The sequence below is a fragment of the Macaca fascicularis genome, chromosome 14 (assembly GCF_037993035.2).
Source record: "Macaca fascicularis isolate 582-1 chromosome 14, T2T-MFA8v1.1".
NCBI classification, from domain to species: domain Eukaryota; kingdom Metazoa; phylum Chordata; class Mammalia; order Primates; family Cercopithecidae; genus Macaca; species Macaca fascicularis.
The window spans coordinates 68,332,226-68,353,814 of NC_088388.1; the positions used below are offsets into that span (position 1 = coordinate 68,332,226).

At 38.0% G+C, this 21,589-nt stretch overlaps 1 protein-coding gene across 2 annotated transcripts; it reads right to left on the minus strand.

Annotated features, from left to right (window-relative positions):
- Positions 1-241: 241 nt before the first annotated feature.
- Positions 242-19,872, minus strand: TRIM22 (tripartite motif containing 22). 2 transcript variants are annotated; one of them, XM_065528677.1, is made up of 9 exons: positions 19,779-19,872; positions 18,806-18,961; positions 13,481-13,969; positions 12,796-12,891; positions 11,603-11,833; positions 4,353-4,375; positions 2,627-2,727; positions 2,298-2,324; positions 242-2,049 (listed from the first exon to the last, which is right to left on the minus strand). In XM_065528677.1, the coding sequence occupies exons 3-9, from the start codon at positions 13,901-13,903 to the stop codon at positions 1,454-1,456; spliced, it is 1,497 nt and encodes a 498-aa protein (XP_065384749.1). In that variant the 5' UTR covers positions 13,904-13,969; positions 18,806-18,961; positions 19,779-19,872; the 3' UTR covers positions 242-1,453. The 2 variants fall into 2 exon arrangements, with proteins under 2 accessions (XP_065384749.1, XP_005578955.2); XM_005578898.4 differs by lacking the exon at positions 18,806-18,961.
- Between the last annotated feature and the right edge of the window lie 1,717 nt (positions 19,873-21,589).

Genomic DNA, 21,589 nt, shown 5'->3' on the forward strand with positions numbered 1-21,589 from the left:
TCTACTACTCATCCTGTGTTTGAAAAAAGACTTTAAAAAAAAGAAAAAAAAAGAAGAAAAGTACATAGGATGGTAAATGCAATGGTGCACTCAAGTGCTTCATTATGAGAAAAACATCTGAACAGCATAAGGTCATCTCTTATCAAGGACAGCTGAGCCTAGACATGACCTTCTTTACTGGACATATGGAAACTCATATTCCCTGCAGCCAGATTTTGGAAACTGAAGAATGAGACTTCAGTAGAGCCAAGTATTGTTTTATTGAAGCAAAAAGAAAACAGAACAAAAACAAAAAATTGTTTCCCAAGACATTGAAATAGCTGACATTTTTTCAGTAATAATCAGAACAATATTTATTTTTATATTTAAAATTCATAGAAAAGTGCCTTACATTTAATAAAAGTTTGCTTCTCAAAGTTATCAGAGGAAATAGATACAGTCTTGAACACCAATATTAATTTGAGGAAAATACACCAAAAGCATTAAGTAAACTATTTAAGATCATAGAGCTTGTAAGTGAAAAGATAAAATTTGACCTCAGAAACTCTGAGCATTAAAAATCCACTATTAGTAAATAAATTACTACGGACTTCTTGCTTTAATTTTGTGATGAATATGGGGTGTCACTGGTAAACCAACACATTCTCAAGGATACATTATTTAGTGACGGATTCTTATGTACTTTGCTAGATATGAGTTGACAAGTTTCTCTTTCCTCAATCTTTTAAGGGGCAGAGTAAATGAGGAAGAAAAGAGATTGCAAAGGAATTACAGTAATACTGTTCTTTCTATAGGAGGGATTAGATGTATTTCCCTTGCAAATACAAAAAATATATATATTATTTACTACTAGTGAAACCAAGATACTAGGAATAATAATGTACAAGCATCTCTTGCAAGAAAGGGTAAGATTGTTACAAGTTAAATTGTGACTTCCTCAAATTTATATGTTGGAGTTTTTATTCCCAATACCTCCAAATATTACCTTATTTGGAAATAAGGTCTTTGTGGAGAATATAATGTTAAAATGATTTCATTAAGGCATTAGCGGTGGGCCCTGAGCCAGTATGACTGGTGTCTTAATGAAAAGGGAAAACTTGGGCACAGAGATGTACATACAGACAATGTGAAGAGTCATAGGGAGAAGATGTTGTCTACAAGTCAAGGAGAGAGGCATGGAACAAAGCCCTTCCTTGCAGACTTCAGAAAGAACCAACTCTGCTGGAATCTAGATTTTGGATTTCCAGCCCACAGTACAACAATACAATTACAGTTTAAATCAGCAGTCTATGATGCTTTGTTTTGGAAGCCCTAGCAAATGAATACAAAGACATTCTAAGTAAAGAAGGGGAAAGAAAGGAAGAGATGGTCTCAGTGGAGATGAACTCAGGTGCAGAATCTGAATCTCAGCACAAGGGCTACTATGCAGAAATAGGTAAGGGAATGAGAACACTCAGGAGCTCGGTTGGCACAGGGTCATGGGGACTTGGCAGTTCCAAGGATTGAAATACGGATAAGCAGGTTGAGAAAAGCGACATCCAGAGAACTTGTAGATGAGTGCTCCATGGTTTGTGACATTGAAAAATGAGACAATGCCTGCCTCATAGTTTAGGAAAACCCCAACACGGCAGGGAGGCACAGCCATAAAGAGAGTCAAAACCTTGGGATCAGCCGAGGAGGAGTCCTCAAAAGCATTATATTCACATGTATTCTGTAATCCTATAACCCAGTAGCCATATTGAGGTCTGTATTTGGAATAAACATTTGCATAATTTACACTTGGATCAAAAACAAACCCAGAGCTCTTCCTTTTATTAGGACTACTTATTTTACTGTATACGCCCAGGATCCAGGCAATCTTTCCAGACACATCTACTTCCCAGTAATATTTCCCCGAAGAGAAATATTGGCAGCCCAAGACACCAAAATCAGAAAAATCACGTGGATTTGAATTCTTAAATGTGAAGGTGCGTACAGTTGCCACTTGTCTCTGATCCACAGAAACAGCAACATTCGAAATGGTACTGTTTGGATTCAGCATCACGTCCACTGTAGAAAAAATTACAGAGTCAAGTGAAGAATATGGGATAGGTGTGTCTTATGGCATTGAGAAGAGACATATTGAAAGTGGAACTTGTGTCGATATCAAATGGAACTTGTGCTGATAGAGGTTAGTAGGACGTTTAAGAACTACAGGGTATAAGCATGTTTGGGGAGGAACACATGAGACTCAGATTATGGGTTCTAATAGTAACCACAATTCTGAAAGGAGGTGATTTGAAAACCCCATATCTTACCCCAGTAGCACTGGACATCTGTCAGCTCTGAAATGACAAAAGTTTCAGTGATGTTGTTAGAAGCAAAAGAGTAAGTACTGACACTTGTCTCTTCCCCAGAGTAGGGAAAGGAAAGGGGAATACTGGCATTCTATGCACTGGTGAATGAGAGGATGAATCAGACACCTGGCCATTCCCCCTAAGATAGGACCACATCTACCGCATAGGATTTTCCTCCTTCTCTGGCCCACCTCCTCTCCTATGTCCTAACCTAAAAAAAACACCTGCTTCCCTATTGAGCCCTGATACTAAGAAATCCACACTCACAGCCTTCCTCTGAATCCCCTTACCTTTGTGAACTTGAAACATCCTACTGAGATCTGGTGCTCTGAATACACTCTTCAGTTTCTTGGAAACAGGTTTTGGCTTCTTCAGTGTCCAGTTTTCACTCCTAGTGATAACAAAAATTGATAACCTTTACAGCTTTGCCCTGTTTCTCTCCATCCAAGATCACTGTCTCTCTCACCTTTCACCATACTTACTGATGCACTTGGACCCTCTTCCCTGAGGACAGTAGAGGGGAGACACCTGACACTGGAGCCCAGAGAAATGTGCTCAGGTCTACCTGTCTGCCCACTTCCCCTCTGTGTAACCTTGGGAAGGTCTTCACTCAAAGATGTTCACTTTCTTACTTTTAAAATGTAATAATTAACCCCACGCTTTCTACCTCTTAAAAATGAATATAAAATTAGATAAAATAATAATTTTTTTTTTTTTTTTTTTGAGACGGAGTCTCGCTCTGTCACCCAGGCTGGACCTCTTAAAAATGAATATGAAATTGGATAAAATAATAATGCTTTTTGTTTGTTTGTTTGCTTCTGTTTGGAGACAGTCTTACTCTGTCATCTAGGCTGAAGTATAGTGGAGCAACCTCGGTTCACTGCAACCTCTGCCTCCCAGGTTCAAGGGATTCTCCTGCCTCACCCTCCTGAGTAGCTGGGATTACAGTTGCCTGCCACCATATCCAGCTAATTTTTTTGTACTTTTGGTAGAGACGGGGTTTCACCATGTTGGCCAGGCTAGTTTTGAACTCCTGACTTCAAGTGATCCGCCCACCTCGGTCTCCCAAAGTGCTAGGATTATAGGCGTGAGCCACCACACCCAGCCAATAATGCTTTTAAAAGATATTCTGTGCCTCTAAGAAACTTATTTAATATTTAGAAAAGTCATTGCCATCTCAGTGGGTCCACCAGGAAGAAGCCAGAGGTGTGGGTTCCTAGACAGGTGGTCATTAAAGAGGCCATAGAATCTGTCTACTGAGTGTTTGAGAGATATCAAAATGGAATCCTATATTGAAGAGCTAAAGGATTTCCAAAATCTGTTATCCCAATATGAGACCTAGAGAATAATCTCTGAGGTTTCAAGTTCTTTGGGGAGAGAAGAAATTACGATGACCAAATTAATTAATAGTGGTCTGATTTTCATGTGTTTAAAAAAACTTTGATGCTGCCAAGTAGGTGGGCAATTTTAGACACAAGAATATTATTTTTTCCTACAAGATAGTAAAGTATGTGAACAAGAAAAGGTTATATTAGCACCAGGACCAAAGCCACTATTACTCAAGACTCGAATATATTTTTTTAGAAATCTAAAAAGCACCACCTAGAAAGTTATTGTTTATTTTATTCTCAGTGAGGACAATAAATATAAAGGCGCTGTCTCTGGAAAATTTGGAGTCTGGCATATAAAGAGGGCAGACCCTCACTGCAATAAGACAGGCATCTATGCAATATGGAAACAACAGAGACAAAGGTTTGAATAAAGTAAGTGAAATCATGGGGTTCTGATATTGCAAACTCTTATTCCTAAGGCCTCCATTGGCCCTAACTCTGTGACCTCCCAACACCTAAATTTCTTACAGTTGAAAACTTTAATCTGTGATTAGCAATTTGGGACAATTTAATACAGTTTCCAAGCCTTGTGATTTTTTATGTTGTTCTGATTGAAGGAAGATATCTTTCAGGACTATAATTCTCTTTTCAGACAAATGAGGCCATATCTCTCTTCCACATATACCTTTTCATGACGTCAATCACATCCTGGGGAAAAGATAGAAAACATAAGTCAAGATAGGGTTGCCAGATTTAGAACATAAAAGTGGCTAGTTCAATTTGAATTTGGGATAAACAATACTTTTTTTGTTTTATATATATGACCCTTGCAATATTTAAGATACTCTTGTACTAAAACTATTACGTTTCTTTTATCTGAAATTAAACTTAAACTGAGCATCCTGTATTTTGTCTAGCAATGCTTAAGAGTGATAAGCCCTCCTGTCTTACAAAGTTTTATCCACCTTCCTCCCCACACTCTTACTACCCCTGGATATGGTGGGAATAAATAGATGGTCACAGACGGGCCGAAGTGTGGAGATAAGATTCAGACTGACCACTGCAGAGGACTCAGATGAGGGAGTTAGGAAGATGCTTCAAGTATCTCAAGAAGGAATATATTTTAAAAAGAGGGAGAAATTCTAATATTTTTATACATTTTAATGAGATAACCTCATTAATTTTTTGTGTTTTTATTTTATACATCAACAGACACAAAATGGCAAAATATGTTTGCCAGATATTTTTTCAGGCTTTAGGGGTTCAATGATGAAAATTAATAATCAAAGTCCTTAAGAAGTGTGCTGTTGCCATGAGAGTAAAAGCAAGCAAGCATCTCAAGTAAAAGTTTGTCTGGCCTCCATGTACTCACTCTACATGCGACTAAACTCTACTGTAGGTGATCTCATCCATTTTTCAGTATGAAACAAGCCACAGGAGCAAGTAACTGCATAGGTCTTAAATGTAACTTACTATTTCCCAACTATTTACACCCCACTGTCCAGAATAGTATCAATATCCACTTAGTCATCATCTTAGAAACTATAAAATTTTATCCTGGATTCCAACATTTTATTAACCTAGACTAGTTTCCATTTTTAACTGTTTTTAGCTGTCTTTTCTTTCTCACCATGACCTTTATTTCCTTTATTTTTTTGAACAAGTATGTGCCAATGTATTTGGTCTCTCTGCTGTCTGATCTGACCTCTTTTATACCAACAAAGAATTGACCTCCAGTTGACTTCACACCCTCAGAAATAGTTTCACTGCCTGTATTAGCTTTTTTGTTGTTATAATGTCTGACAAAACCCAACTAAAACTGGTTTAAATTTTTAAAAAACAAATTCAAGGGGTCAAGTATAATTTTACTCATAGCTGGGTTTTTAAACTAAAATCTTGCCATCAGAATCTGGTTTTTCTTCTAAAAATTATATTTTATACCTATTATATTGACTTATTTTCAGATTAATTATGGCATCAGCTTGATTCTCTTGGTTTAAATTATTATTCCTGATATGACACCCATCAGAAAAGACAAATTCTCTTTTTACTCATGACAGTAAAATTCTAAGGCATGCAAACTATTGACCCCAATTGAGTCAAGTATATATCGTAAAATAATAACTGTAAGCTTGGTAAAAATACAAGAATTGGCTATAATGATTTACCAGAACTGAGTAACATACATGCCTAATGCTACTAATTTTGTCTACTTTAACCAACCACAGGGAATGAGATAGGGTAGTGATGGTTCCTCAAAAGTTATTGTAAAGAAACAATCAAAAGGAATAGAGGTTGGACAAACAAATGTTGTCCTCTATGGTCCATTCCTCAGCTGTCTGCCACCTCTTCACCCTTATTACCAAACTGTTTCCAAAAAATGGCACAATATAATACAATGGCTACAATAACATTAAAAATAGATAACTTATACCATATAACCACTATAACTAAAAATAAATCAAAGACCTAAACCTATAAAACTCCTAGAAGAAAAAGGGAAAATTGCATGACATTGGATTTGGTAGCTATTTGTTGGCTATGATATAAAAAGAAAAGCCAATGTGAGAAAAAAATAAACAAACAGACCTTTACCAAAATTAAACTTTAAAAAAATCACTCTTAAGTTATGAAAAACACTATGAAGAGAGTGAAAAGCCAATCCACAGAATGGGAAAGCATAGTTACAAATCATATGTCTGATAAGGTATTAATATCCAGAATCTGTAAATGACTCCTACAATTCAACAAGAAAATCAACATCTATTCAGATAAAACCTCTCAACAAACTGGTAATAAAAGAGAACATCCTCAAAACTGATAAGAAACATGTATAAGTAATATACAGCTAATATCATAATTAATAGTGAAAGTCTGAATTACTTCCTCCTAAAATCAAGAAAAAGACTAGCGTGTGTGGTTTCACCACTACGGTCAACATTGTAGTGGAAGTTCTATCAAGTGCAATAAAAAAACACACACACAAACACACATAACAACAAAAAAGAAAGATAAAAAAGAAAAAAGGAAAAATAAAAGGAAATAAGACATCTAGCATGAAAGAGAAGTAAAACTATATTTGTTGGGTAGAATGATTTATTTTCCTTTGCGTATATAACCAGTAGTGGGATTGCTGGGTCTAACAGTAGCTTTGTTTTAAGTTCTTTCAGAAATCTCCAGACTGCTTTCTACAATGGCTGAAATAATTTACATTTCTACCAACAGAGTACATGCTCCCATTACTCTGTAGCCTCACTAGCTTCTGTTAATTTTTGACTTTATTATAATAGCCATTCTGACTGTTGTGAGATGGTATTTTGCTGTGATTTTGATTTGCATTCCTCTGGTTATCAGCAATGATGAGTATTTTTTCATATGTTTGTTGGCAGCCTGTATGTCTTCTTTTCATAAATGTCTGTTCATTATTTTGCCCGTTTTTAATGGGACGCTTTGTGTTTTTGCTTGCAAAGACATGGAATCAACCCAGGTATCCATCAATGGTAGACTGGATAAACAAAATGTGGTACATATACACCATGGAATACTACACAGCCGTAAAAAAGAATAAAATCATGTTCTTTGCAACATCAATGCAGCAGGAGGCCATAATCCTAAGCAAATTAACACAGGAACTGAAAATCAAGCACTGCATGTTCTCACTTATAAGTGGAAGCTAAATATTGAACATACATGGATATACATATGGAAATAATAGACACTGCAGGCTACACTAGGGGAGGGAGGAAGGGTGTGTGAGCTGAAAAACTACTGATTGGGTGCTATGCTCATTACCTGGGTGATGGGATCTGTATCCCAAACCCTCAGCATCACACAATATTTTGCATGTAACAAACCTGTACATATACTCCCTGTATCTTAAATAAAAGTGAAAATTTAAAAATTAACTATATTTATTTACAGATAGCATGATTAGGTATGTAAATGATCTCAAAGAATATACACAGAAACACACAACTACTAAAACTAGTAAAAGTTTAGCATGTGGAATAAATATTAAAGTTTTGAAAGAATAAAACTCATTATTCAAGAATTTTATATTCAGAAATTTTGTCCTGCAATAATGAAGAAATACTTTGCCATAAATGTTAAAAGACGTTTGGGGGAAGAAAAGATTATATGTCTGAAATTCAGATCTTCACAAAGAGAGAAAGAGCACTGAAAAAGAAATAAAAGTAAAATAAAATATTTCATTTTTCTTATTCTCAACTAATATATAAGATAATGGTTTACAGTAATAATATCAACAATGTAGCAGGTGATTATAGCTTATGGATAAGTGAAATAGATGACAGCAATGTTACTCAAGATTGAGGATACTCTGCTCTAAGGTACCTGCACTACATGTGAAGGGGTATAGTGTTATTTGTAAGTAGACTTAGATTAGCTGTAAATGCATATTACAAACTCCAGGGCAAGCACTAAGCCTTTATATATATATGTATAGTGTTATTTATATTTTTAAAATATATTTTTATATATTTATAAAATGTTTATTTTTTAATATTTTTATACTTCAATATATATGTATGTTTTATATTTATATATACCTTTATGCATATTAGTTATATGTAACTAATATTATGTTATGTATATTAGTAATGTATATGATATATAACTAATATAGCTATATTAGTTATGTATATTACTAATACATAACTAATAAGCTAAGAGAGGAAAGAAAATTGAATAATAAGAAATACTCAATTGAATAATACAAAGTAGTTAAAAGTAAAAGAGGGTAGAAAAAGAGAGGAAGGGAAAAAAAGCAAAGAACAAGTAGAGTAAATAGAAAACAGTCAAAAATGGCAGGTGTTTTAATTTTCTGGGATTGCTGTAACAAAGTAGCACAAACTGTATGGTTTTTAAACAACTGAGATTTATTCTGTCACAGTTCTTGAATCTAGGTCCAAACTCACGATATTGGTAATGTTTGTCCCTACTGTAATCCGTTCCATGCTTCCCTATTAGCTAGCTTCTGGTGGTTGCTGGTACACTGATTTCGGACTCTGGGCTTTCAGAACTATGAGACAATTTTTTGGTATGTGGTTTTAAGTCACAAAGTTTGTGACAATTTCTTACAGCAGTCACAGGAAACGATTACCACTATAGTTGTACCCGAAAAGCACACTATAACGATTACCACTATAGTTGTACCCGAAAAGCACACTATATATCAACTGATCTAAATGGCATTCATAGAATATTCCATCTAATAGGCAAATATCTATTCTTCTCAAGCTCACACGGAAAATTAACCAAGCTATAACACATTCTATACCACAAAATACACTTTAACAAATGTAAACAACTGAACTCATACAAAATGTTTTCTTAGACAATAGAATTTAACTAGTAATCAATAACCGATAGCTGCTATACTCCAAAATATTAAGTAACACTTTAAAAATAGGTTTAGCTGGCTTTATTGGTAAATTGATGAATTCTACCAAAAGTTGGAGAAGGAAATTATCCCCAAATTTGTTCAGAAAACGAAAGGAGATGGACTACTTTGTAACCCATTCTATGAGGTCAACATTACCCTAATCCAAAGCCAAGTAAAGACATTATGAGAAAGGAAAACCAGAAACCAGTATCTCTCATGAACACAGATGCAAAAATTATCAACAGTACATTAGTTAAACAAATCCAACAAAATATATACAAAAATTGTGCACCACAAGTAAGTGGGATTTATTCAATGTATGCAAGCTGGTTCAATCTTTGAAAATTGATTATGTAATCTACCACATCAATAAAGAAGAAAAATCATATGATTATGTCAACTGAGGCAGAAAAGCTATTTGACAAAATTCACACACTTCATGATAAAAACTCTCAGCAAACTAGGAATAAAAAGGAAGTTTCTCCGCCGGTCGCACCTGACTGAGGTCAGGAGTTCGAAACCAGCCTGCCCAATATGGCGAAACCCAGTATCTACTAAAAATACAAAAATTAACCGGGCGTGGTGGTGGGCAGCCTGTAATCCCAGCTGAGGCAGGAGAATCGCTTGAGCCAGGGAGGTGGAGTTTGCAGTGAGCTGAGATGGTGCCACTGCACTCCAGCCCGGGTGAGAGAATGAGACTGCATCTCAAAAAAAAAAAAAAAAGAAAAAAAGAGGAAGTTTCTCAACTTCATTACAAATTTAAAAACAAAACGACTCCTATAGCTAACATCAGGAAATGAGAGACTGAGTACTTTCCTCCTGAGGTCAGGAAAAAGGAAAGGATATCCCCTCTCTCCATGCCTACTGAACATTGTACTAGAAGTCCTGGTTAGTGCAATAAAATAAGTGAAGACACATGAAAACTATACAAACTGCTGGCTGGGCGTGGTGGCTCATGCCTGTAATCCTAGCACTTTGGGAGGCCAAGGCAGGTAGATTGCCTGAGCTCAAGAGTTCGAGACCAGCCTGGGCAACACAGTGAATCCCTGTCTTTACTAAAATATAAAAAAAAATTTAGCCAGGTGTGGCAGTGTGCGCTAGTCCCAGCTACTTGGAAGGTTAAGGAGGGGGAATTATTTGAACCCAGGAGGTGAAGGTTGCAGTGAGCTGAGATCATGCCACTACACTCCAGCCTGGGTAACAGAGCAAGACTCCTTCTCCCAAAAAACAAAACAAAACAAAACAAAACAAAACAAAACAAACAAACAAACAAAAAAAACAGAAAAGAAAACTATACAAACTGCAAAGTATGAAATAATTAACTTTATTCTCAGATGACATGATTCTCTATGTAGAAAATGCCAAAGAATTGACATTAAAAAAAACTCTTCTATGACTAATAAGTAATTATAGCAAGGTTGCAATATACATGATTAAAACACTAAAGTCAATTTCTTTTCTATGTGCCAGCAATGAAGAATTGAAATTTGAAATAGAAAAAATCACAATAGCACCAAAAATAAAAAATAGGATAAACTCTAAAAAGAGATGTACAGAATCTACATGTGGAAATAATAAGCTTTTCAGCAGTGTTAGTTTTTAGGAAAAAGCAAATTAAAACTACATTGAGATACCATTACATTCCCACTAGAAAGGCTGTAACTAAACAAAAAAAAAAAAAAAGAAGGAAATATCAAGTATTAAAAAGGATGTGAAGAACCTAAAAACTTTTTATATTACTTTTTATAAGCTTTTATATTGTTACTCATATAGAATGAGTAACGACTTTGGAAAATAGTACAACAACTTAAAAATTATACATAAACTTAACATATAACACTCTTAAAATCTACTCAAGATAAATGAAAACATGGTTGTATGAGGACATGTAAGTGAATGTTTACTGTAGCATTATTCATAATAGTCCCTAACTGGAAAATATTCATATAGCCACCAACTGGTGAATACACAAACATAACATGATTTATTCAGATAATGGAATAGTATTAGCAATAAGAAAGAGCAAAATGCTGATACATACTGCAATATAAATAAACCTCAAAATATTATGCTAAATTAAAGATGCCAGATGCAAAAGACTACATGTTGTATAATTCAATTCATATTGAAATGTCCAGAGAAGCCAATTCTATACAGACAGAAAACAGATTGGTTGCCAGGAGGTGGAGGTAGAAGCAGATATTGACTGTAAACAGGCATGAGAAATGTTTTTGATGTGATGGGGAAGTTCTAAAACGAATTTGCTCATGGTACAAAGAATCTTCTCTCCAAGCTCAAATTTTTACACTGCCTCTCATAAGTAAATAATAAAGGGAATTTCCTTTGCCACTCATACACTTAATTATCTCTGTGACTCCTGAAATGATGGGCATAAAAGGGGCACTGCCAGGCCAAAGGAACCATTTAATGTCACCACACAGAAGAAAGCCTAGAGACTGGGAAGGGAAGGAAAATCAGCCTCTGTGTTTTTCCCCTAATCTCATATGTAGGTGCTCCATCCCAAGTCTTACCTGCAGCATCTCTATTGATGACCCCCTCAACCTCCGCTGGAGATCTGAGATGAGCTTGCTGGCATCCTGCCTCTGCTGGACCAGCTGGTCTCTAGCTGCTGCCAGGTTATCCAGCACATTCACCTCACCTTCCTCCAGCTTTTGCAGCTCTCTCTGCTCCTCACTGTCCAAGATGACTCTCATTTCATTGAACCCTTTCAGAATCTTCTGTCTCTCGAGCTGGATATAATTCTTGAATGAGAAGAGAAGAGAAAGAGGCAGTCAGTCTGGCTGGTTGAAGGCCTGCTTTGTATGAGCCTGGGAGCCAGGATAAGAACTGTTTTCCTCAGGGAGTTCTCAAAAGGAATACGAGGCAAAAGCCAATACACAATTTCTGGTGAAGCCATGCTTTTCTATTTTTTAACCGGAACTCCTTCCAAAGCAATACACTCAAGTCTTTTATTGAGGCCTAATCTGAGACAAAATGTGATGCTTGGGTGAGGCTTGGATTATAGACACCTGTCCTGAACAACCTTGCCTTTCTCTCTCTTAAATCCCTCTACCTGGTCGGGCACAGTGGTTCACGCCTGTAATCCCAGCACTTTGGGATGCAGAGGTGGGCGGATCACGAGCTCAGGAGATCAAGACCATCCTGGCTAGCATGGTGAAACCCCATCTCTACTGAAAATACAAAAAATTAGCCGGGCATGGTGGCACGTGCCTGTAGTCCCAGCTACTTGGGAGGCTGAGGCAGGAGAATCGCTTGAACCGGGAAGGCAGAGGTTGCAGTGAGCCGAGATCACTCCACTGCACTCCAGCCTAGATGACAAATCGAGACTCTTGTCTAAAAAAAAAAAAAAAAATTCCCCTACCCAAACCACCTAAACAGGGAATCCTGGGTCTTTCCTCAGGTTGTTTACTGGAAGGATTGGAGCCTCAAACTTGATGACACAAATGGAACACAGGATTCACAGGAAGCATTTTCACAGGTATTTCCCTCCATGCCTTCACTTCCAAATATTGTGTTGATTTATGATATGTCTGCTCTCCAGCCCCCAAACTCCAACAAGGAAGGAATTAAATGAGACCTAATCATATGACTTCTATAATTGTTAATTCTAGCACAGCAAAGGGGAAGTGGTCTCCTTGTGATAGAGCCCAAGGTCCTGCCCAGATTCCTGTCTAATTATCCCTTAGGAGGTGTCTCCTCCTGCCTTCCAGACGGTTCTCTCTTGTCTGACGTCATCTTCCAGCTTCTCAGCTTCTTGATCCTCCTTTGTCAGCTTCTGCAGGGCTGCCTGCAGCTTTTCCTGTGAGAAAGAAATTATACCAGAGTAAAGTTATGAGTTTTCTCAGCACCTGGATAGAGGATAGCAAGGAAGAAATCGGATGGCTCTCAGAAGGGACTAGTTTACAGAAACAGTGAGGCTGGTGATTAGAACCTATGGCATGGGGGAAAATCTGAGGAGATGAACGTATTCTTTATTACTGGATGATGGAAGTTACCATCCCCTTATCAAGAGTAGCCTGATTCTTTTCCTAGAGAAAAAGCAGACCCTGCATTAAGGAAAGACTTCCTTTCATTGCCACTTTTGCCACATCTAACAAGACATGTTCTCAAAAACACCTTTCTTCTCGGAGTGGCAATTAAAGCTTATCTTACAAAGCAATTCTCCATTCATTCAACTTTTCCTTGCTAAAAAATGTACTCTTTTAAATAAAAGCAACGTGCAGCACTGTCCTTCAGGCTTCAGAAACTAAGTAAAGAGTTTGGAAAGAGATCACAGGGCTCTCAGTTCTATGGTGAAAAGGGGAATAAAGCAGGACAAAAAACGTGGAGATTTCACATCAGGTACCATTTCTGCTCTCTGCTTTCTCTTCCTCTACCTTGGAGCCTACCTGACATTCCTTGACCACCTCGTTTATGCGGAATGTTTGGTGACCTTGGTGTTCCTGAGACAGTTCACAAACCCAGCAAATGACTTTTCCATCTTCCTTACAGAAGATCTGGAGTTTTTTTCCATGGTGCTCACAGATGTCTCTCTTCTGCCCCTCCTGTGGGCTCATCTTGACCTCCTTGACTCTCTCAACTATGTTGGCCAGATGCCGATTAGGTCGGAGCTTCCCAGGCTGGAATCTGCTCTGACACACAGGACAGCTGCTTTCTCCTCTTGAGATGGTCACTGACTCCTTGATCTTTGCAGTGATGCAGGCTTGGCAGAAGCTGTGGCCACAATCTAGGCTCAGAGGTTCTGTTAGGAGCTCCAGGCAGATGGGGCAGGTCACCTCCTTCTCTATGTCTACCTTTACTGAGAAATCCATTGCACTGCTCCCTTGGCTTCTTTCTGTCTTGACTCTTGAACTTCTTGGTCAGAAAATCCTGCAGTGCTGGAAATGTTGAAGGGGACAGGGTAAGAAAAGCGGGAATAGAAAGAATACTGCTTTTACAGAGATTTAGAACAGGACCAAAAATTAATATTTAACAGAGAAAGGAGAAAAGAAAGGCAAGAAGAATAAACCAATGACAGAATAAAATGGACTTTGTAGTAATTTGAAACACTTTATTCTTAATTTTTGTCTCAGGACAAATTTCACCCCATCAAGGCAATTATTGTTATTTTCTCTTCTACTGGAGAGGACAAACTGAAGCTTTTCTACCAAGAGGTTCGTGTAACCCATCATTTATCCTGCCTTTTGTTCCCCAACCCAAAACACATTTTCCATGTTAAATGCACTAAGCACACCACTGCCCCTGGGCTTTTGCACATGCTTTTCTCTCTGGATGACGTGATTGTATCTCTAATATTTGCATGATTCACTAATATTTGTGTATTTTTAAGCTACTGAGTTGTATTTACATAGCATCATACACTCTCATTTTTAAGTGTATAATGTGATAATTTCAACTAAATTTGTGGAACTATATGACTGTTACTGTAACACAATTTAAAATTATTTTTACCACCTGAAAAAAAAAAAAAAAAAAACAAACCCTAATGCCGTTACTCCTATTCTGATCCCAAGCTCCAGACAATCACTAATATCCTTTGGATTTTTAATCAATTGATAAAAATAGAATCATAATATATGGTCTTTGGTATCTGAATTATTTTATTTATACTGTTAAGGTTTATCTCCTCTGCTTTTTCCACATGTAAAAAACACCTCCTCAATTAAACTATCAAATCTATGACTCCTCAAGGCTTTTGCACTTGCTCCTCTCTCTCCATAAAATGATCCTTCCCCTGATGTTAGCAAGAGTCATTCTTAAATTTAATTCAATCTCTTAGATGTCCTCTTCTTAGAAGGACATACTATAACTTACTTATAGCAAAACCACCAGTAATATCACTCACTGCACATTTATCTTCTTATTTTTACTATGTAATATATAAGATTGTTCTTTAAATGTCTACTTCTTCCTCCTGAAAAGTAATCCATTCATAGACATGGGACTGTTTTTGTTCACTGATATGTCCTCTATACATAGAAGAGCGAATCACATACAGGAATAAAATGTTGAATGAATATTTAAAGCTACAACTTTCCTCTCCCTCCATAGATGATTAGACCTTTGAATCAGATTTTCATCTTTTCTTTCCATCAATTAGCAGTTTCCCAATAGCTGAGCTTTGGGACCATGATTATGGTTTCCAGTGAAGAAGAGTTCACATCCTAACACATCTACCCATAGCAAGTCCTCCCATGACCTCACACTCACTCCTCAAAGACATACACACACACCCACACACCACTGCAACCACCACCACCGCCACCATCACAATAAGAAAATAATTTTATCATAAAGAATTTTATAACCAGTTACAATTTGGAAATAATTTTGACTTCTTTATTCTTCATACAAAACCCTTGAGAAAGAAGAATACTCCCTTTCTTCAGGTGTGTCAATAGAATTAAGTAACTTACAAAGATCACTCATTCTAATCTAATCGGTAGAGTAAGAGTGAATGTATTGGTCTCCAAGGTCCTCCTTCAGAGTTCTCTCCACTACTGCACAGATTTAAACAGACAACAAAGGTAAAGGTTACAACAGTTATACTGATACCCAGTGCTATGGGGGTATAGAAATGGAGAGATTCAGACCAGCTATGTAGTTCTAGGGCATGCTGTGGTTTTAAATGTTGAAATTTCACCGTGGCCTGGACATAAGGCGAGGATGGTGATAGGAACCTAAAGGTGTATATCTTTAGGGAAGACGAAAAGAGGCTAAAATAGTTACAGGATCACACACGTGACATAGACTCAATGAATATACTTTTTAAAGAAACATCTGTTGGTCGTGGGAGAAAAGTCTCTATCCATAAAGGAGGCCAAGTATATTGAGAATATGTAGCGGAGGGATAAGGTCTGTCCTGTTTCTCCCCAAATGATGCTGGAATCCTAATGTGTGAATGTCCTTTTATTTGCAGATAGTATATTTAAATACTATTTAGTTACCATGTGCTCATTAGGATAGACCCTTATCCAACATGACTGTATCCTTACTAAAAAGGGACATTTACACACAAGGAATATGCTAGGGTGAAGAAGAAAGCAGAGATCAAGGTGATGCACCTATAAGCCAAGGAATGCTAAAGGTTTCCAGGAAACTATTAGAAGCTGGAAGAGAGGCATGGAGCAGATGCCTCCTTCATAGCCTTCAGAAGGAGCCAGCCCTGCCAACACATTTTATCTTGGATAACTAGTCTCCAGAATTGTAAGGCAATATATTTCTGCTATTTAAGCCAACCACTTTTGGTACTTTTTCTACGACAGCTCTAGAAAACTAATACAAGTGCTTATTTTTCTTGATTTATTCATTCTTTATTCTAACATTGAAGAAATGTAGCCCCATTGAAACCCTTCCAACCTAAGACAGGTAAACAGATAGACACATAAACAAAATGCATGCTCCCCTTTGAAGGTGGTACAAATGTAGGAGTTTTTATGACACGGTGAAGGCTAACTAGGTCCATAACTTCCTTATTTCAGAATACTCTGATTACCTGCACAGAAGCTTTCCGTATGTGTACAATTTAGATTTAAAAAAAAAAATGGTCAGGCGCTGGAGCTCAAACCTATAATCCCAGCACTTTGGGAGGCTGAGGCAGGCAGATTACCTGAGGTCAGGAGTTTGAGATCAGCCTGGCTAATATGGTGAGACCCTGTATCTACTAAAAAAAAAAAAATACAAAAATTAGTCAGGTGTGATGGCAGTTGCCTGTAGTCCCAGCTAATTGGGAGGCTGAGGCAGGAGAATCGCTTGAACCCGGGAGGCAGAGGTTGCAGTGAGCTGAGATCACGCCACTGCACTCCAGCCTGGCGACAGAGCAAGACTCAATAAATAAATAAATAAATAAATAAATATTAAATTAAATTAGAGTGGCTATACAATAAGGAGAAAAACTGCTATAAGGAGTTTAGCCACCAATATCTTTTTTTTTTTCTTTTTTGAAACAAGGTCTCACTACGTTGCCCAGGCTGGTCTCAAACTCCTGAGCTCAAGCGATCCTCTTGCCTCGGCTTCCCAAAGTGCTGGCATTTTTGGCTAGGCATTGGCACGAGCCACCATGCCTGGCCTAGCGAACATCTTTTAAATTTCCCCTGTTTCTTGGGTCAGGAACTACCAATGGAGAAAATAGTTCCTGTTCTTGGCATGCAGAAACCTGTAGAACTTAGAAACATTGTTACCACTTCCTATTTGTCTAAACTCAGAGTTCCTTTTTCCATGACCCATTAAAATGTCCAGGGTTTAGTTTTCCCTACATTAATGACCCTTTTTCCAAGAGTTCTAACTCTCTGGTCAATATGTTTCAGATAAGTCATTTTGTAACAGAGGACAAATTTCATAAAGCTACTCCAGTTTCATCTCTTTCTCTCACAGTTAGTTCATCAGTTCTTAAATCCATCATTTTATTGAAGACTCTGCTCAAAATCATTTTCTCACAGTGAGACCTAATTTGAAATCTATATTTAAAGTTGCAAAGCCCTTGACAAGAGCACTGCAGATACCAGATCCTATTGCAGCCCTTTTAGTTTGTTGCTTTTGCTTTGTTGATTTTACATTTATCCTGTAGTAACTGCTACCTTTTTGCTACATTAAAACTGCTGGTTTGCTTCCTTTTTTTTTTTTTTTTTTTTTTTTGAGCCGGAGTCTCGCTCCGGAGTAACCTAGGCTGGAGTGCGGTGGCACCATCTCAGCTCACTGCAAGCTCCACCTCCCAGGTTCAAGCCATTCTCCTGCCTCAGCCTCCCGAATAGCTGGGATTACAGGCGCCCGCCACCACGCCCGGCTAATTCTTTGTATTTTTAGTAGAGACGGGGTTTCACCATGTTAGTCAGGATGGTCTTGATTTCCTGACCTCATGATCCACCCACCTCGGCCTCCCAAAGTACTGGGATTACAGGCCTGAGCCACCGTGCCCAGCCTACTTCCTTTATTTGACTGCGTGTTTACTTCCTTTTCCCTAGTCCAGAGTACAATCTCTTCCCAGTATTTAATGTTTATTGTATATCAAATAGTTTCTTTTTTTTTTTTTTTTTACTCTAGCTGTATGCTTTTGTTTTGTGAATTTAGTCAAAAATATTTTTTAAAAATTAAAAGTACAGTTTTATTTATTAGGCCCTGTACGAGATTTGAGTAGACAATTAATAAATACTAGATATGGACCTTGACAAGATGTACAGCACAGACACATAAGGAGACAGTTACCTGGACCTCTGAAAAATGAAACAAAGAAAAGGACGCATCAGAATATGGGTGACACAGGCATCAAGGTACAAAATGCTCAGAGATAAGATCAAGATAAGACTCAGGAGAAATTACCAACTCCTTGCCTTAACTCTGTGCAAGGGAAAAGTGAGTAGGGAGTTGAGGGAACTCATGATGAAAAGGTGTACCTAGAATAATAGCAACTTCTAAAGCAGGAGCAGATACCCAAGGTTCGTGGAGTGCTACAGAACTAAGAGTAAGCTGTGGGCTCTCAGAAGAACAAGTTCCCTGTGGCTAGACCTTCAGAGACAAGTGACCAAAGCGGAGCTGCAGAGATGAGCAGCAGTCTGACCATTCCGCAACCTCTCTCATCAGACTAACCAGAGGGCTGCTAATTCATCAGGAAAGCTATGGACAGCATCCGAAAAGTTACCAGAAGGCAAGTAAAAGGATATGCTTCAAAAGGGCCTTCCTCCTGAAGAATGAGTACCTAAGACTCCTTCCCCTCATACCCAGATCCAGATAAGGGCTCTCATCCCTGCTGAACCTCATCATGAGGTTGCTTTATGAAAAATGAAAACAGCTTCATTGCACAAGCTTCTTCGGGAGAAAGGAGGAAGGAATTTGCTGCCTCTGAATAAGAGAATATTCTGATCCACGTTGGCAAACTGGAAAAATCAAAATGACAGAATAGGAATGTGGGATATGATAAGGTTTCTCTTCAAATAGCCTGATCAATCCTTTATTCTTTAATTCACAGTGCCCCCTCCCGCCCCCCATTTCCCATTTCTTCTCTTTTCTTTCCTTTCTGCTTTTGCTACATGCCCAGACATGCCACAGTAGCAGGCGTTATCAGTACCAACTCACATTCCTTTCCTTATTTTGGAAGATTAGTTCTCTAGCTCATCGCAGACACCCCTTCCCCATCTCCCCACTCTCCCTCACGTGCTCATCTTATCTAAAGAAAGTTAAAATGTTTAGCCAACTGGGTCTAGTTTAGATTGTGTGGCTGACTCCAGCCAATGGGGAAATGACACAGGGGCAAGATTTGCATCAGGAATAAAAAATTTCTTCCTCCTTTGTTCTAGTGTGCTCTCATGGTGACTGGCCAAGAAGAAGCACCCGTCTACGCAGAAGTAAAATTGCTTTGCTGAGAAATCCTTTGTTTGAGTGCTCATCTCCCTTAAGATTCTGAGCTTTATTTCCAACAAGGAAAATGATAGAGGTACCTAGATTGAAGAAATGAATGGTCTCTCTAGGAAACAAACAAGACTTTTTGCTTTTGCAAACCTCTCTTCTTTAAAGGTTACCCCTTTCCCAGACTCAATGCTTTCTTCCTCCGCCATTTCAGCAGACAGTTCATAAGCTGCCTCTTTTTGTTTATGCAGAGCAGCTTCAGAACCACAAATTAAACTCAGCCAGACACAATCAACCTATTCTTCTCAAAGCCTCCCATTCTATGCTCCCACAAATTGCCCCACTCACCTTCAGTCCAAAGTAGAGGAGTCTTGAATCAGGGGAGAAGAGTGAGGGCAGGGCAGGAGCAGGCGTGGACCAGATTCACTCACAGGAGCTGAGTGAGAAACGAAAGTTAAGTTCTCAGAAGTGAAAGAAAACAAAGGAAGCTGAATAGGAACTTACATAACAATAAGCCCTGGGGAATAGTAATGTTGCAGTATGTTCTAGCATCTGCTGTACCGGCAAGGCACTCAGTCACTACTTCCTTGTTCTTAGTGTGGTTTCCTCAAGCAAAAATATTTGAATAAAAAGAATGTGAATTACAGTTATACATTCTACAGCTTGCCTGAACACTTAGAATTCCAATGCAGTTCTAAAATTATTATCAAATTTATCTTCTATTTAAGACCTAAGCAAGGAAAATAAAGATCCAGAGACTTGGGACCTAGCTTCTTGAAATGCAGTCTGATGAGGAAGATACTCAGTTATAAAGCTCTACAAATTTGGACTGATGAGATGAGTATTAGCAGCTGACATTGTGAATGGTAAAAATAAAATTATTTTTATAAATAAAAGGACCTTTAGTGTGAGCCCATTGAAAAAAATGTTCTCAAAATGTCATTAAATCTTAAAAGTCCATCAGTTAATTATCACTTCCTGCTCCTAATCCAGACAGGCCAGATGAGGATGGATTCCAGAGAATAATAGAGGTAAAACTGTGTCAGTGTCATGTTACCTAGCCACGGAGGCAGGTGAGGACATGGAAGTTAATGGATGATGCTGTTTAATTATAATCATTCACTGAGTTACTTTCATGCCTTCACAATTTTTCCACTTTTCCCTGCTTCCCTAAGAAAAATTTGGTCACTTTTACACAATCAATTAAAAAGTAGCACTGAAACATGTTATGTGTCATGCACATACTTCTGTGCCCTGTTGTCTATCATATTCTTGTTTGTTTAACTGCATGTGCCAGATAATGCCATAAAAAACTGATGGAGGCCCATAATGTCTCATGCCTGTAATCCCAGCACTCTGGGAGGCCCAGGTGGGTGGATCACATGAGCCCAGGACTTCAACGCCAGCCTGGGCAACATGGCGAAATCCCATTTCTAAGAAAAATTAAAAAAAAAGAAAAAATAGCTAGGTGTGGTCATGTGCACCTGTAGCCCCAGCTACTGGGGAAACTGAGATGGGAGGATGGTTTGAGCCCAGGAGGTAGAGGTTGCATTGAGCCAAGATTGCACCATTGCACCATAGCACTCCAGCCTGGGTGACATAGTAAGACCTTGTCTCTACAAAAAACAAACACAACACACCACACCACACACACACACCCCCCCAAAAAAGAAAAAGGCAGCTCATGGAGCTTCCATAACGTGGATCCCTGACTGACACTATGGAGCATGGCCATCTTCATACTTTAATCAATGATACACATGTAGGATGACTGAGAAATCAATGTTTATTATTTAAATAATAGGTACTTTGGTATTAATTGTTGCTCACAAAATAATAAGCTAATCCTGGCTATAAATTCTTTCCTACTCACTTATATCTATGAGGACCTTATTCAATCAGTTGAAAGCCTCAAGAGAAGAAAAAACTGACTTCTCCCCCACAAGAGGGAATATTACCAGCAGGCAAACTTCAGGCTTGAGCAATAACATTGACTCCTTCTTGGATCCAGAGTCTCTTGGTCCACCTTGCAGACTTTGAATTTGCCAGTTTCCAAAATCACATGAGACATTTCTCAAGTCTCTTTCCAAATAAATTCATAGTTTAGTGATTCCTTTGCTGTGATGAACCTTGACTAAGACAGGCATGAATGCAGAGAA